At 58.1% G+C, this 17,817-nt stretch overlaps 1 protein-coding gene across 2 annotated transcripts; it reads right to left on the reverse strand.

The window, feature by feature from the left end:
- Window positions 1-19: 19 nt before the first annotated feature.
- Window positions 20-9,801, reverse strand: LOC139807061 (cAMP-dependent protein kinase inhibitor alpha-like). Of its 2 annotated transcripts, XM_071767520.1 has the most exons (4): window positions 9,604-9,801; window positions 4,352-4,433; window positions 3,262-3,413; window positions 20-3,171 (listed from the first exon to the last, which is right to left on the reverse strand). In XM_071767520.1, exons 3-4 carry the CDS (start codon window positions 3,404-3,406, stop codon window positions 3,089-3,091), a joined length of 228 nt encoding a protein of 75 aa, XP_071623621.1. In that variant the 5' UTR covers window positions 3,407-3,413; window positions 4,352-4,433; window positions 9,604-9,801; the 3' UTR covers window positions 20-3,088. The 2 variants fall into 2 exon arrangements, with proteins under 2 accessions (XP_071623621.1, XP_071623622.1); XM_071767521.1 differs by lacking the exon at window positions 4,352-4,433.
- Between the last annotated feature and the right edge of the window lie 8,016 nt (window positions 9,802-17,817).

The following is a 17,817-nucleotide window of genomic DNA, read 5'->3' on the forward strand; positions in this document are numbered from 1 at the left end:
AGCTTGTCTCCGGCTACCAACGTCTGTCTGGACTCCCTGGTGACAGAGGGTCAGGCTGGGTGAGGTTAGAGAGGTGAAGGATGGAGTGGGTCAGTTGTGTCATTAATTGGGTATGGTCTCTGTGCTGGCCATATGGGGTACCCAAAGGACACAGGATATGGGGAAACTGAGGCAGGACAAAGCTGGGCACGGTGGGTGTGTACCCACCCCATGGTAGCCCCGAGGAGGAGGGGGTGGGGGACAGGTGCTGCCTGTGGTCTGTTGGTGATGGGGCATGGCACAGGGACACCAGCGATGACAGTGTCCTTAGGATAACGTGTTCTGCGGAGTGGGAAGACGAGCTGGGGAAACTTAGGCATGGGAAGCAATGAGCACCATGGTGGCGAGGTCAAGCAGCCAGGGGGACTGTGGGGACACATCTGCCCCCTCTTCTGTTTGATGTGTGTGGGGACCCTGTCCCTACCCTGCCTATAGGGACACACACATGCCCCCAGTGATGCTCCATGCTGAGGGGACACAGGGATCAAAGACAGCCGTGGGACCCACAGCGTGTCCTCCCCTCCTTCCCTCACGTAGGACCCTGGTGGCCATGGGGCTGGGGCCAGATTGCAGCATGCCAGTGGGTCACCTGTGGCTGTGGGATTCGGTGTCTCCTACCCATAGCTCCCTGGGGACGTGCTACCCCCTGTCCCATCCCCAGGCATCAGGGAGTCCCAATTTAGGGACTGAGTTGTCCCCAAGCCTGGTGGCTGCATCATGTCTCCCTGAGTCTTGAGGACATCGGGGTCGAAGTGGCCAGGTCTGGGAGGGATGTGGGGTCACTTCTCCCTCTCCCTGGCCCCAGAATGTCATTGCAAGCACCCAAAAATAGCTGGAGCTCCTGTTCAGCCTCCTCCCACCAGCACCACCCCCGGGAGGGACCCTTGCCTTGACTCCCCAGGTGGACACAGGCACACAGCCCATGGGATGGATGTCCCCCCACCTGACCAGGACACCCCACAGGATGCAGCTCCCCAGGGACAGACTGACGATATTTCCCAGGGAGCCAGAGCCCCCATTGACAGCCACCTACTGGGCCCTGGGGGGACAAAGGGTGGGGAGTGTCTCCTGTCCCCCCCTGGGCATCTGTGTCCCATATCTGTGTGGCCTTGGTCCCCATTGTGGGCTCTGAGTGTTCCCCAGAGGCACCAAGAGGTATGGATGGTCACGCGTGTGACTGCCCACCCACAGAACACCAATGTACATGGGCACCCATGCTGAGAGGGACCCACCCATGCACATGAGCACGCATGCACACACATGAACTTGCGTGCTCACAACTGTGCATGCACCTGGACACCCACGCACACAGACACCCACCAGGCACATGGGTGCCCATGCTTGTAAGCACTCGTGCACAGGAACACCACACACATGAACAAACATGCACACAGATGCTCACCCACAGGAGCATCCATGCATGTGGCTCCACGTGTATGCAGCAGCACCCATGCACACAAACACCCAAGCACACGGATTCCCACATACATGGATTCCCTCACTCTCAGATGCCCACATACATGGGTGCCCATGCAAGTGGGTGCTTGTGCACATGTATGCACACAGATGCCCACACACACTCAGGGATACCCATGCACTCATATGACCACGCACATGGATGTCCACGCACACTCATGGATGCCCATGCACAATCACGGGTGCCCACACACACGTATGTCCATGCACATGGATGCCCACATACCTTAATGGATGTCCACATGCCTACGCACACGTGTGCCCACCCATGGGTACTCATGCACACAGATGCCTACGTATACACATGGATGTCCACGCACATGGCTTCCCACACACACATGTGCCCACGAACATGGTTGCTCACATACAAAGATGCCCATGCACAAACGCCCCCACACACACGCATGCCCACGCACAGATGCCCACGTACACGTGCCCACACACAGATTCCCACCACACATGGTGTCCAGGCACACACACAGATGCCCACCATGCACGTGCCCATGCACAGACACACTGTGTCCTGTACGGCTTTGTCCCTACACCAAGGGACAGGCACGTGTCCTTGTCCAACAGCGTGGCGATGGCCAGGGCCACCCTGAGGTGCTGAGGACAGGTGCCGCTGGACACGGTGGCCCTACGGGTGGCCCCCGGCGGTGGTCGAAGTCGACCTTCGGGATCTGTTTGCTGGTCCCACAGCGACAGCTACAGGTGACAGTCCCTGATGAGCTGGGTCCAGCTCCCCCCGAGCGCCGCGGAACCCGGCACCCCAAAAACGCTGCTGCTTCCCCCTTTCTGGGTTTTCCCAGGGACACGAAGGGGGAGTCCCCGGGAAGGGTGCAGGCGCAGGCACCCATGTGTGGCCCTGGCACGGCGTGCTGTGGTGATGCGCAGGGCTGGGGCGGGGGGGAGGGCGGGAGGGCATCACCCTGCTCACCCCTGCTGAAATCACACCATCCTCCTGCCCCAGGAGCCGCGAACCCCGAATCTCTGGGACAGGGACTTCCCTGGGGTGCTCCGATCCATAGTGGGACCCCTCAGCAAGGGACTGACTGCCGCGGGGGGTCTTTTCCGAAGGGCTTAGGAGAGGAGGGGTGGGAGTGTTGGGCTTTGCGGTGCTTTCTCCCTCCCTCTCCTTGAGCCAGTCTCCTGAATCCCCCAGGAAGGAAGGCCAGGAGACGGGGGTTGTACCCAAAACATCACAGTGACACCACACTCAGCCAGAACCCCCCGAGGGATCCCTCCCATCCCACCCCACCACCCCCCGGCCAAGCCGCTGCGCTAGCCTCTGCCTAATACCCCAGAACAAAAATATTCCTGCCCCGCCAAGGGGGCAAAAAATCCTCCCCCACACCCAAGGGTCCTCGCCCAGGGCGTGGGTGGGACTCGCCCCTTCGTCCCGGCAGGACCCAGCCGTGAGATGCTCCCCCCGTGGCGGGGGGATGGAGGGTGACCCCCCCACACGCAAGGTCTCTCCGCGGTAGCACCGAGGAAAAACGCGGCGGGCTACGGGCTGAAGCTCCGCGGGCTCCTGTCCCCTCCGCTGCTTAGCACTGTCCCCCTGGCAGCGGGGTTAGGACGTGTCCTTCAGCTCGGGGCTAGGGGGCTGCGGGGGGGGCACCTCTGCCGAGGGGGATTGCAGCTCCTGGGCGCTTCCTACGAGGAGAGACGAGGGTGTGAGCCACCCCGGTTCCCACTGCTGGTCCCACCTCCTCCTCCTCCTACTCCATCCTTTCCGGCACCCACCTGCGCTCAGGGACATCTCTGCCAGCTTGAGGGGCAGGTCCGAGGGGTTGACCCCGGCCGGCGAGCCCAGGATGTCGGGCAGGGCGTTCCTGCGGCCAGTTCTCCCGGAGGAGGCGAAGTCCAGCACGGGTTCTACCTCGGTCATGCTAACCCTGGAGAGACACGGAACCCTTACCCATAATGCCTCCCCCTGAGCGCAGCGCACCCTGCCCTGCTCCAGGCAGGATGCTCCAGCACCCCTAGCTAAGCTCCCATCCCGCTCACAGGCTCTCCAGGAACCCCCGCAGAGCCCACCCTGCCCACCGGGCTCCTCAGTCCCCGGGGGTGGCACCCTTGGGTGCTGTGACTTCTGCTGGTCCCTGCCTCACGGAAGAATCCTTACCGGGCACCCTCCAGCCTGGCCTGGGGCTGTGTCTCTCCCGTGCCCAGGGTCCTGCTCAGCTACCCGGGTTGATATTTCCCCTCTCTCGGTGTCTCCCAGTCAGCCAGGGACCCCCTAGGAGGTGGGGACACCTGGCTGTGTGCCTTCCTGCTGCCACCTGGGCAGGGGGTGAACTCCTGGGGAGGGGTGGGAAGGAGGGAGCAGAAGGGTCCTTCCAGGGGTGGGAGAGGCTGTGTCCTCTTGTAGGGCACTCACAGAAACCTGGGGGGCTGCACCCAGATGGGCTGTCCTGGCAGGGACCTCTCATCCCGATGGGTGTGCAGAAGGAGGTGACAGCAGCAAGGGGTGGATGGAGAGCAGACATGGGGACACAGAGGTGACACCCTGCTGGGATGTGGGACAGCAAGGGGGGCTAAGGGGGCATAGAGGCACCAGAGGACTTTGTCCCAGCATGGGGACCCCACAGTGTCCACAGGAGAGTGGCTCCTGCTGAGCAGCTGCAAGGCAGGATGTGGCGCAGGGGTGGCACGGGGTGGCCTCCACCCTTCCCAACACCCCTGCATCCACTCATGGGGTGCAGGGACCCCCAACCATCACCCCTGCACAGCCCCAGCCCCTCCAGGCCTGGTGCTGGTGGTGATGTTGGGACCGGTGTCCCCAGGCTGGTGGCAGTGGCAACTTGTCCTGAAGTGGGGTGGGTGAACTCACCGGTGTTCCCCTGGGAGTCTCTCCAGCACAGGACGAACCAAGGTCCCCAAGTCCTTGAGCGCAGGCACCGTGCTGACCCCAGCTGCGGGTGAGGGGAGGGGAGCGATTAACCTGGGAGGTGATTGGTCACGGGGCAGCCCCCGGCATGGGTGGGGAAACTGAGGCACAGAGCAGGAGTGACGAGAGCAGGATCTGCAGCCCACCAGTGGTGGCAAAGTCACATCAGAGACATGATGCACCCTGCGTTGCTGTGTGTGCCCATGGAAAACATTGGTGGCTCTCTGGGGCTGCTGGGGGGGGAGACTGTCCCAGGGCGGGGGATCCTGAGGATTCAGCATCGATGTCTCAAGGAGCCCATGAGGCTGTCCCCAGCTCCCACATCCCTGGGGCTGCCATGGGAGTGAGGTCCAAGTGCCACCTCCTGCCGGGTGCTGCCGTGTCCCCCCAGCAGCAAATCCCCCCCCGGAATGGGGTAAGGAGCATGGCATAAACCCACCTGGCCAGAGGGGATTTCCCTCTCTAAGCGGGGACAGTATCAGGGAGGTTTAGTGTGGTCTCCACTTGAAAAATCCCCTGGAGTCACAAGGAAGGTCCTCAGGGCTGCTGTCCCCTGCTTTAATGCCCCTAATGGGATACAGGAGGGAAGGGCAGAAATAAACCTTAATCCCTCCAGGAAAGGAGCTGTGGAGGAAGATACTGGGCAGGGGTGAAGAGAGGGCATGATGCTGGGATGTGTTGTGTCCCCTTGGGCAAGTCCCTTGGGCAAGAGTCCCGGCAAGAGCTGCCTCCTGCACAGAGGCCACCAGGAGCCCAGAAGATGTCCTGCAGGCCCATTTCCAGGCTGAGATGCCCTCAGGTATCTTCACACAACCCAGGGTTCTCCTAAAACTCCCCATGACTAAGAGCTCCCCATGACTCTGTCCCCATGGTGTTGCTGAGCCCTGATGCTCAGGTGCCATGAAGGTGACACCCATGGGCACGTGTGGAGCTGATGGGGTTGGTCTGGGGACACTCAGTTTGGCTGAGGTGGTGCCCTGTGACAGCACCAGAGGGGAAGGTGATAGGCTGGCTGAAGGGCAGAGGGCAAGATGCAAAGTGACCATGAGAGGATAGCACAGAGAAGCGAGATTCCCCACCCCATGGCCAGTGTCCAGCCTGTGAAGGATTAGGCCTTGTCTTCAGCATCCAAGCTCCAGACAGGATCATCTGCTGCTGGAAACATCTCCTGAGCTTCACTGTGGGTGCTGCCCCACCGCTCATCTCCACTGGAGCAGCCTGGGGAGCTCCTGCGCCTGTGGGAGCTCCCTGCTGCCTGCTTGCCTGTTCTTTCCTCCAAAACTCCTCATCCAAGCCCCAAAAAGCCAAAATTCATGGAGGTGCTCCAGCTGGACACCTCTGCAGCATCAGCCCTGGGAGGGAGAGTGGTTTTGGGTGAGAAGCACCCAACATCCCCTTCCTCCTCTTCTTCATCTTTATCACTATCATCCTCCTTCAGCCTTGGGCAAAGGAAGTTGTAGAATGGCCCCAGGAATGACCTGGCCTGGGAACAGCCACCCCTCTCCCGCAGGCAGTGACACCAGGAGCAGGCAGAGCAAAGTGTGAACCACACCAGGGATGGAGCAACAACAGAGAAGGAAGGTTCAGCTTTGGATCACCTTCATGGGCACGTCCATGAATCACTCCTGGGATATCCCCTCTAACACGAGAACTCTGAGTTCAGGAGGCATCAGTCCATGCTCATGGGCTCACCCAAAACAGCATCTGTGGCTGCAGCTGGAGCCCATGCCCAGAGCATGGGGATGATGGAACATCTTGTGGTCCCCACCATGATTACACCAACTGGCCAGCACTTCCCAGTGTGTTCCCCTTGCCAGGGTGCAGGAACTGGGAGGGCTCTGGAGTCTTGAGGACCAGGGAGCTGCTACAGCGATGGCTGTCAAGTTCTGCATGGGATTCATTTAACCATGGATTTGCTTTTTCAGCCTCAGAGTTCTTGACAGATCATTAAGCTCATCTGGAAGTTGGGGTTGCACCACTGGATATTCTGAGCTTTCTTTATAAGGTGGATTCTTACACTGGTTTAACTCCAGGTGTGCTGTGTCCAGCAGGTTGGGAGATGCTGCAGGCCTCTGAAAATCCACTGGCATCTCCACGGCCTTGCTGTTATTGAGAACCAATGAATGTGATGAAAAATGGGATGTATTTGCTGAGGTGCCACTGTGATGTTTAAGGGAAGGAAAGAGCTGCCCTGGATCAGAAGGGATGAAAGCATCATCCAGGAAAATCAATGAGTCCACACAAGAGGAGAATCAAACAGCACTGATTTAACCAGAGACCAACAGGCACCAGGCAGCGCAAGCAGCCCCTGAAGCCTGGAACAGCAGATGGCAATAATTAAACACAGGATAAAATCTGGAGAGTTGAGAGCTCCCCCGTGGAGGCAGCAGCTTTGGTCCCAGTGGTTTCATCTCCAGGGATGTTTGTTCCTGCCCAACAGAGCCCAGAGCCCAGGAGATGCTGAGCAGGCACCCACTGCCACATAGATGGGCTTCAGCAGCCTGTAAACATCTCCAAGGATCCCGGTGAGAAGGAAAAATGGGAATAAATATTGTCTCAAAGTCATCATCACCAGGGCAGTGGGAGAAAACAAAAGGGTTTCCCAGGGCTGTTGGCTGGTGCTGGAATACTTAATGTGGAGATGCAAAGTGACATGGAGAGCAGGGTTTGCCCATCCCAAATTCATTCCTGGGCCAGACCCAGTTGCTTTTATCACAGAGCAGAGGGCTACAAACTCAGCAGGCAGAGGGTCGTGGATGGGGCTTAGGGTGCAGCATCACTGCTGCTCTTACCCTGTGTCCAAAAACTCCCCAAACCCTGGTGAAGGAGGGAGGGGGGTGGAGAACTTCAGCTTGGCCTCAGGGTGTGCATCAGACCCCACTCACTGGAGAGAGAATAACCATATCCCAGGTCCTCTTCTCCAGCCTCCTGGAGCTCCCAGTACGCAGCACCTCACTGCTTCCCACCCACCCGACCTCTGCTGGGTCCCAGTTCTCCCTGGGGAAGTCCAGAGAGGACACTTTGAGAATGGTTTGGGCTGGAAGGGACCTTGAAGATCCTCTGGTTCCATCCCCTACCATGGTCAGGGACATCTCCCACCAGCCCAGGTTGCTCCAAGCCCCATACAACCTTCAACACTTCCAGGGATGGGGCAGCCACAGCTTCTCTGGGCAACCTGGGGCTCAGAACCCTCATAGTAAAGAATTTCCTCCTAATATCTCATCCCAATCTCCCCTCTTCAGGGTTTAAACCATTGCCCCTTGTCCTCTTGCTACATGCCTGTGCAAAGAGCCCTACTCCAGCTTTCTTTCATCTCCCCCATGCTCCTCCTTTGTGAGTCCAAGGGGGGAGACACAACAGGCCCGTTGGTGTGGGGCTGATAAAAACCCACCTACAGCCCCTCCAGAGAGGGACCCCCATGGGTAAAACAACACCTGTCAGTCAGTGACACCTGGGGTCACACCTGTCATACCCAGCCCCTGGGGAGATGGTGAGGAAGGGAGTGAAAGCTGAAGAGAGGAGAAATCAGCTCAGGCATCCCAGGATCAGAGGAATGGCTTGAAATCCCAAAAATTGAGCAGAGCAGGAGCCATCACCCCTGGCTGAGCCAGGCCTGAGGACCCAAGGTCACAGCAGTGCTGTGGCTCCTGTCCCCATCCTTTGAAGTGCCATATCTGCACAGGGGACTGGAGCACTCCGTCCTGTGAGGGAGCACAAGGCCAGGTCAGGAATGGGTGCCAGAGCTGAACCAGGAGCTGAACCCCAAGGCTCCCCCGAGGGTGGCTGCAGCCACCACCACCCACAGCCCTGTGTCCCCCTGCCGCCTCCTCTGCCTCCCTCTCTACCCCTCATCCCAACACTGTCTATCCACCTGTGGGGACACCCAGAGCTGGCCCAGACCTCCATGAGACCCTGAAGACCCCAGCAGCCCCCAGTGGGGCTGGCAGGGACAGGGCAGCAGCACTTCTAAAAGTGTAAAAATCCCAATAACCAGTTTAGGGCCTTGTGAGGTCTCCTGCTTCATCCTGGCATAATCCCCAAGGATGGGACAGCTTGGGCACAGCCTCCTGGCAGCCCATTTTAGGAAGAAATGCTGTGGCCCCACCTAATTTAAAAAAGTGAGAAGAAACTCTGCCACTCCCCTTCACCTTCCAAATCTTCCTGATTTCTGGGGGGAGATGCTGAGATGATAAAGGATGAAGATGGTAGCATGGCCATTTCCCCCTCCCAGTTTTATCTCCCACCTCTCCTGCCCAGCCATGACAAGGGGGGACATCCCAGCAGGAGTCCAGGAAGCCCCCTGTGACAGCAAGGGTTGTGGTGTCCTTGGTGGATACCCCCAAGCTCATGGGCTTGAGTATTTGGGGGGGCAACACAGGACATACTGCCTTTGCCATCCCTTTGGTGGGCACCGCCACCCAGCCAGGGGACAGGAGCCAGCTCCAGGCACTGATCCAAGCATCTGCAGGGGCAACCTGCCAAAATAATGCCCTGAAGGCAGGGTGGAGTGGTTGTGCCTGGGGAAGCCTTTTCCTCCGGAGGGGATGTGCCCGGGAGCACAGGAGCAGCACGGTTCCTGCCCAGGGCGGTGCTCATCCCCCCGGCTCTCCCTGGGCTCTTCCTGCCTGGGACCCCCACAGCTCCCCGGGCCCAAAATCGTTTGGGAAGCTTTAATCCAAGAAACTGAGGGCTGGAGTTGGAGGTAGGGGGGTGGAGTAGTTGGGTTAGCTGAGCTGAGGATGGGGTAGGGTGAAAGGGGTAGTGGTGACAGCAGAAACTGCCAGGGAGGAGGGAGAATGGGGTGAGAGGGTCCGGGGTGGGTGCCAGAGGAACCACCATGAGATGGACAAGGTTTGCTCAGCACCCAACTGCTACTCACCCCAACCCTCCCCAAAGTCACCTGCCCCCCGGAGGATGGTGAGGGACCCCCTACCTCTCAAGAGTCACTCCCTGCCCTGCTTAGCACCTCAGCCTGCAGCAAACTTTCACCCAACTCCCCCCCACATCAATCTGCTCCCCCGAGACCTCCCATCTCCTGAGCTCTGCACCCTCCCTTTGCCCCATGGGCTGCCCTGGGTGGGCACCCACGTCCCGGGGGGCACCCACTCCCCACGGTGGGCACCGGGTCCCCATGGGCAAGGAGCATCACCCACCCCCACGGCCAAGGGCCTCACCTGCACCCACCAGCTGCTCACCTGGGTTCTGCTGGGGCCAACGGCGGTACCTGGTCTGGTACCGGTGCCGGTGTTAATGATGATGTTGCTCCGGTGTCGCTTCTGGTGCCGGTGCCGGAGGAAGGATGCCGAGCGCCGAACAGGAGCCCCGGGGACTCCTCCCGCTTCCAGGCGGCCCTTGGGGCACCCGGGGCCGCAGCCGCCCGCCCACCACCGCTCCCCCCGCGCCCGGCCCACGCTCCGCGGGGGGGGTCCCACCGCCCGCCCGCCCGCCCCCCGGCCCCGCCCGCCGCCTCCCCCCGCCCCCCATCCTCGCCACTGGGGTCCACACACACCCCCGCCCGAGACACCGCCCCACAGACACGCCCCGCGCGGAGACGTTTTCTGGGGGCTGTGACATCTCCCCCGGGAGTCCATGTCCCTCCGTAAGGCTCCATGTGACATTGCTCTGCGATGCGCTTGGGACCTACCTCCCACCCCCCCCAAGACCGAGGAAGGGGGCTCCTAGCCCGGCATGGTGAGCAACCCCGCTCGGTCCACCTGACTGGAGAGCCTGATGGGAAAAAGGTGCCACCCCCACCCCCCACCCAAATTTCTTCTGAATTAAGGTCCCTGACTGCAGCCCTGGGGAAAGTCACCCCCCCCAGTCCCAGGAGGGACAGCTGTGCCTCAGCCCACACTCCTCTCTCCAAAACAATTGCCAGGCTTAAAATATTTGGGAGAAAAATAATTTAAAAATATTTGGCTGCACCCCTGTGGGGTGTGGTGCTCGTCATGGGTGTGGGTGGGCTGGGAGCCCCTGGATCCAGCTGGTAAATCCACCTGCTTATGTCACAGTCCCGTGTTTACCCAACACAAGGACTTATCTTCATGGTAGAAGGACACTGGGCAGAGCATGGGTAAGGAGCAGATGCCACCATTTCGGTAGCCCAGGCTGCTTCTGGGCTGGCACCAGCATCAGCTTGAGGTGGTGAGTGTGTGTATGTGATGGGGGTTCCCCTGCTGCACCCCTGATCTGGGTCAGGATAGTGGGACGGGAGGGCAGAGACCAATGGAGCTGCCCCGGAGGGAGGGGAGGGGGGAATTAAAGCAGCTCAAATTTGCACGCAGGAAGGGCAGCCCACCTCCCTGGACTGCCCCTGGAGCTCCAGCCTACAACTTGGAATGGTGGGGGTTTGGTGGGAGGCTCCAAAATGTCCTCTCCTGGCTCTCTAGATGGACATCCCCAGGGCTGGGGAAGTGGGATGCAGTTTGGAGAGGGTAACCTGCGTGACAGAGCCCCCGATTCCTTCCGTAGGGAGTTCCTTCTCCGTTGGGTGACAGAGCTCCTGCTCCCCTGTCCCTGCTCCCAGCTGCTGTTCTGGGCAGGAGCTGAGGCACATTCCCAAATCCCCAGCTCCAGCCAACCTTCTGTCCCTGCTGATGGTGAGGGGTAATGCTCAGCACCCGGAGCAAGGTGCCCATCCTGTTCCCTCCTCGGGGTGCTCGTGGGCCATGGGGAGACACCAGTGTCTCCATCAGGTCTAGCAGAAGTTGGGCATCATTTACCTGGCCCCTGCACCCACCCGCAAGGAAAATTAATCTGTACGTGGGTGCATGGGGACAAGAGGCACTGAAGCAGCCAGGACTTGTCTGCTCCCAGCCCGCTGCTCCTCTCTGGTACCCGAGGACCTTTAACAGCTTTGAGGGGTGGGGCGGTAGGGTCTGGAAGCAGCCAGGGGGAGGGACATTTATCCTGCTTGCTTGCTCAGGCGCGGTGATGGGCGGCTGGCAGCTCCAGAGGGGAGGAAAGGCTCCAGCAGGCTACAGCAGCCTTCGCCAGCTGCTATTTTTAGCTCCTCATGTTCCGATTTCTCCTTGACTCTCCTCTCCGTCTCTCCTCTTCAGAGCAGTCTCAGGCTGAGCGGCGGCAATGTTTATCCTGCCTGGCACCCGATGGGATGTGGCAGTGGCTGTGGTGGGCAGGCAGGGGGATGCTGGCAGGGAGCTCTCCCGGCCAGCCCTCTATGCCGGGAGAGCTCTGGGAGCAAGGGGGAAGGAGGTGGGGGGATGAGGGAGGAGAGGAGGGGAAGCCAGGGTAGCTGGGGAGGGTCTTGCTGGAGCGCCCTGGGGTGGGTCTCCTTCGCCCCCTGTCCTGGGTGCCCCTATGAATACCCTACAGCACAAGCTCCATTTCCATCGAGGCTGAGCCTTTCTCTCTGCCAGTGTGAGACTTTGGGGATGGCTGGGCTGGAGGACTTGGGTAAACTGAGGCACACAGGAGGTGCGTGAGTCCCTCCACGTTCATTGCTGGTACCAAAGAACCTCTCCATATCTGCCCACACCCGGGATGCAGTGAGCACCAGGAACACAAACTCCCAGCTGAACCTCACAAAGCTCCTGGGTACAAACCCCAGGGATGCAAACACACCAGCATGGAACCAGGGAAGCAGAAACTTGTTCCCTTCTCAGGCAGCACCCATTTGGTGTCAGTTCTGGGCTGTGCCACGGTGCTGGGTGCTGCACCAACACATGTGCAAAGGTTGCTCTGCTCTTCCTCTGATCTTTCAGTGTCTGCTCTTGGGCTTTTAGATATTGGGGTCCTCTTCCCAGAGGGTTCCCAACAGGGTGAGCATCCCTGCTGGTGGTGAACATCAAATAGACTGTCTGTGCCCTCCCAAGCATCAGGAGAGCTTTACCCCTCAGGGAAGTGAAGCAAACAGTGTCAGGTTCAGACTGCTCCCTGGTCTGCCAGCTGCTTTAAATTTCTTTTATTTTCCTAAAAGAAAGGCCCAGAACAGGGAGAAGATGGGCTCAGGATGGTCTGTGCCACAGCTGCCAAGCTGCTTTATCCCACTTGCATGAGAAGGTCACTAAAAGCCCTGGAGCTGCTTCAGGGTTGGGGCAGTCTTGGGGTGCAGACAGCATCCCACTGCCAAGCAGTGCAGGCAAGACAGGGGCAGGGATGGTGTCCACCTCCCTGCCCAGCTCTGCAGTCGCTTATCTGGGCTAAAAGTCACTTCGGAGGGAGAGCAGCACTTTGCTGTTCCTCTTTTAAATGTATCTTCTGAATTTCCAGTCCGTTTTAGAGACTTATTTCTCACTGGTGATGTGGAGGAAAGGTTATTCCCGAGCTGAGCTCTCCCCTGGCCTGCGTCAGTCCCTCCATTAAGGTGCTATTTTGGGACATGGGTCACAGGGCTTGGGGACCTGCAGGTTGTTCCCTGGCTGGGGACAGGGACTTTCCATGAGTCTGGGCAGGACACGGCCTCAGGTCTCCCCCTGGATGGGGGGGTCAAACCCTGGAGTGATGGAGATGGCTCCTGCAGGATGGATCTGCAGAAAATGTGCTTAGCATTTGAGAAAGATCATCCTGCCTGTCAGATCTCAGAAGCCAAAGGCAGAGCATCTCATTGCCTGGAGGATTTAAAATGAGAGGGAAAATGGCAGCAAGCATCTCCCAGCGAGGCAATTTGTCACCAGGCGGGGTGGAGCATCATGAGGAGATGGAAGTCTGGAGCTCTCTGCCTGGATGACAGATGTTAAGGTGACAGCAGACAGCAGTGCCCTTCCCAGGTGTCCTGGCTTGCTGTACTTGGCCATCTGGCTCTGAGCCTGCTGGCCTGTCCTTCACAGGGCACATGGGATGGGCAGAACCATCTCCCCAGGCACGAGGGGATGCAGGTGATGGAGTTCTGTGCTCCCTGGGCCATGAAGTCCAACAGCCCCTCAGTGCATGCACAACCCAGCACATCCCCTCCACAGTGGGGGACAGCACACGAACTGCTTTTTTTACTTCTGAGGTCACAGCAGGTCGAAGAACTGCTGCACAGGTCCCTGCAACTCAGCTGCAGCCTTGCTGTTCCCAGCAGAATGGGAAAATTCAATTAAAAGAATGATGTCCCACTAGGGAAACAAGGTCCCCATTGAATGATTCCAAGGCCCTCGGGACCCAGAAATCAAAATATTCATCACCTGCCTCAATGGACAAGCAGAATGTACAAACTGTTTCTGTGATAAAATAGATACAATTTGTAAAAATGTCCTTTCCCATGTGTTGCCTCCTGTATTGGATTAAACCTCTCTGTTTCTGGGTATCAGCCTGGTTTACATGGGCAGAGGCTGAGCCCAGGCAAGGTCAGGGCAGTGCAGAAATGCTCAGAGCAACACAGGAGGGTTTGGGAATAGCTAGGACACACTGGGATTTGCCCAGTTTTTGCTTTAAGACAACAGATCAGAGGAACGAGGCAAACCTCTGGAAGAAAGGTGCATTCAAGTCAACTGAGCAGAAAGCATCCCAAAAAAAGACGTCTTCGTGGGCAAAAATAAAGCTCAGTGCTATTGTTCACGCTTCAATAACTACCAGATGCCTGGATGGGGATGCAGGGAGACTCACAACCACCTCCCAGCTTGGGGCATCAGGCTGTCCCTGCTTCCTGCCACTGTCCCCTGTCCCCAAAAGCACTGAGATTTAACCAGATCTGATTCCCTGTTCTCCTTGGGCAGACCCTCCCTGTCTGGTTGAGCACTGGGATGCTGCAAAGCAGCCAAATCATCCCCAAATCACAGCAAGCAAATGTCCAGTGGGGTGGGCAGTGAGTAACCATCACCCAGTGCCATGTCCTGAGGGGACACAGGGGCTGCCTGCAGTCCTGCCAGCCTCCACCTCCAGCAGCCAGAGGGATTTGTGTAAAGCTCCCAGAGCCTGGGCTGGGCTTTTTTTATCCCTGCTGCTCTTACGTTGACATTCTTAGCTGTGCCACTGTCTCCAGAGCTGCTCACTAACCCCTTTTACAGGCAGATAAATATAGCCCAGGCAGCTAAGCAAAATCTGCTTGGCTGGGCCACGTGGGGCTTGGCAGCACTGCCATGGACACCCCTGGGCCTGTGGTCCGTCAGCATCAAGAGGGGACAATGAGGTCCCCGCTGGTGACATCTTTCATCCCATGGAGTCTCATCCCCACGGAGGACAGCTCCACGGAGGCTTTGGTCCTCCTGAAGGCATCTAAGTGCTTCTTGGTGGCTCCGTTCCTCCCCGAGACTGGGGGATTCCTGGGGCTGGGATAGTTTATACTGGAGAGCATGTGGGCTTTGTCAACATCCCTGATGCTACAGAAACCAGGAGGCTGCTGGGCTTAATAAAGAAAAAAAAACAACCCTGGGCAGATTTGGGGCTCCCTGGGGTGCTGTGAGAAGGAGCAAACCCAAAACCTAGTGAGGCACCTTGTGGGCTCCCGTGGACTCCTCAAGGGGTCTGCAAAAGGGGGGAACACATCTCCCAACCCCTGGAATGCTCCTCCCTGGGTACAGCTTGGTTTCTTCCTCTCCTGTCACAGAAAGGGGAAATTGTTAAGGCTGAAAGTGAACAGGCTCAAAAAGCCACCCACAGGATCCACAGCTTCCCCTGGAACCCCCAACCTGCAGTCCCTGTGGCATGGTTCTGGCTGGGATACGTGGGTGGCACTGGGGACACCCTGTCACCCCCAGAGATGTTGGGAAATGCAGGTGAGGGGTTCAGAAAGGCTCATGCTGGGCTTTGGAGGAAATTTTGGTGATGGGAAAGCAAACTGTGAGGGCTCAACCCCAGAGCTGAGGTGAGCAGAAAAGCTGAAGCACCCAGTGGTGTGGAGGCTGCAGGCTGGAGATGAAAGAAGAACCAAGTACTCCTACCAGATGGATCAAGGACACCTTTAGATCAAGGTCTCACCTTGCTTCTGCCTTCTCCCAACTCCCTGCCCCACCATCTTTCTTGACTCTGGTACCTTGGGGAGGACATTCAGCTCACAATAGAGACACCTCCTTCCGGAATTTTCCACCCCATGAGAGACCCAGCAGTTGTGACAGTGCAGAAACTCCTGTATGACACTCCCATCCATCACGGGCCAGGCATCTGGCCACCACCATGAGAAAGACAAACAGCATCTGTCCAAAGGCAGCAAGGAAACACAGAAGCTTTTGCAGACTCTGCAAGCCCAGCGTAAACCAAGCTTCAAGGACAGAGGTAACCAGAGCCACTTGGCCTCACAGCTCTTCACTCTTCTAGCTGGGAGAGGCTTTGGGGAGAAGACCGCAGACTGTTGGATGGCAAGAGATAGGTTTGGTATGGAAACCACCAGCCATGTCAGCTCTGCCTCACCTCACTGATCATCTCAAACTGGCAAAAGGTCCTTGAAGAGGGTCACAAATGCAAATCCTGATGCTTGGTGGGTTTCTCAGAAGCAGTGGAATGCCCATCACTAGATTCAGAGGTTTTTCTTGGTTTCCATCAGGCCTCTCAGTTGGGCTGGTCCCAAGGCTAATGTGTTGGAGCTATATCCAGCTGCTCAACCTGCAGTGCTGCAGGATGGGAGGATCCTGGTAAACACAAGGGACAAAGGAGGAGCTCAAGCACAGAAGGTTCTGCAGATGCTTCCAAGGGTCTTCCTGAAAATCCTCCCCTTCATTTCCACTGGGTTTGAATTCCAGCTCCCATGCCCCTGCCCATCCTACCTTCATCTGTGATTAAAGGCCAAGCAATCACCCACTCCTAGTTCTCCTCTGTCTCAGTTTATTACACAAGAACTTAGTGGAAAATTAATTCTCCCTCTTGAAGGTGTCTGAACACAAGGTGAGAGGGAGATGTTTCAATCCTGTGACTTTTGCATTTGTTCTTCCAATCTCAGCCTGTCTCTGGGCCCGTCCCCCTTCTTGTTTGGAGGCTAGGACCCTCAGGACAGTCCTCCTGGACTGCTGGAAGAAAAGAGGGGCAGCTTCATTCCTGGCCTCTTTCCCTGGCTTCCCTATAGCCCAGAAGAGCAGGGGGATCCCCCCACACATGGATGAGCATCACCCTGAGATCTTGTAGCAGTTCCCCGAAGGCCATGATGTACTGGCTAGTAGCCAGCAGCCAAGGGAAAAGGTTCTGGGTACCCTAAAAGCCCCATCCAGGAGCAGGGCAGCTCTCAGGATGATGGAGGTGAAACAACCTTGTGGACCAGGGCTCTCTCAAACCCCAAATCACCCAAAACCACATTTTACACCATGCCCATGTTTTGCCCACACTAGACCATGCCCTGCAGAAAAGATGCTTGGTGGGTTTAAGCTCAGACTCAATTATCAATTATTATTAATTACTGTAATGTTGGTTTATCCATGAATCGCATGGCTCAGGCTCAGAAGGAGCTTTCTGGCTGCACCCACAGCTAAGCTGGTATTGTCCCACATACAGTCACATGAAATCATTTATTTTCCCCCCAGGACCCCGGGCAGGAGCACAGCCCTGGCAGGCTGCTCTTGGCCCTGCTCCTCACCCATCTGGTGCCGCCTCAGCCCCTGTGGTTGGCAGAAAGTGACAGCCAGACCCCCAGTGAACTGATCAATGAGGGGAGGGTAAAGAAGCTGTTCCCTTGTGCCTCGGGGATGCTGAGTGATGCAGAAAGGGGAGGCAGAGCAGAAAAAAAAAAGGTGTTTTATTAGGGGTACATGGGCAAGGATGCTCCTAGCTCAGCTGAGCAGGGGGACATGGGCTGGAGGCTTCTGCTGCCAGGGGACAGGGTCTGCCCCATGTCCTTGGCTCTGGCAGAATCTCTCATCTCCTGTTCCTCATCTTCCCTGTGTGATGGGAGATGTGAAACCACTGTGTCCTTGGGTGCATGGGGTACTGTCACAGCACTGTCACCTGTGACATTGCCACCTGCCTCTGGCCAAGCCACCTCCCGAGAGGGGGACAGCTAGGGGCTGATGTCGTGGGTGGTGGCAGTGGTGTGGCCTCTGCTCAGCAGGGAAAACCAGGCGTGGGGACTGCCCTGGGAGAGGGGTCAGGAGTCTTCCCAGTCCTCCCTGTTCTCTCCCTTCTTCCAGCCTGGCCCATCCCGGAGCAGGCAGAGTCCGAGCGCGGCCACTGTCCCCAAGCTGGGAGCACTGGTTTCATCCCATCACTGCCATCTGGTGGCATCACCAAAGGGTCCGAGGGGACAGTGTGGGCAGGACTGCTCCGTCCCGGTCCGCGGAGGCGGTGGGGTTGCTGGTCCCGCCATGCCAATGGGCTCAAGTCCTCTCAAGGGGACAGCAGGACCAAGGGGACAAACAGCCCTGAGGCCGATCTGCCCTTCCTGGGAGGTGAGGGACTGAGGGACGCTCCCGCTGCAGGTGTCACTGGGCTCCCACATCCACCCAGTAGAGAAGGAACCCGCCAGAGCCCCCAGCTTCCCCCCGGAGGCTGTGCTGGAGCCAGAACCCCATGTCCCCGGGGCCACTGCCGGACTTGTGCCCGCGCAG

Source organism: Heliangelus exortis, chromosome 24 (assembly GCF_036169615.1).
Source record: "Heliangelus exortis chromosome 24, bHelExo1.hap1, whole genome shotgun sequence".
Taxonomy (NCBI): Eukaryota; Metazoa; Chordata; class Aves; order Apodiformes; family Trochilidae; genus Heliangelus; species Heliangelus exortis.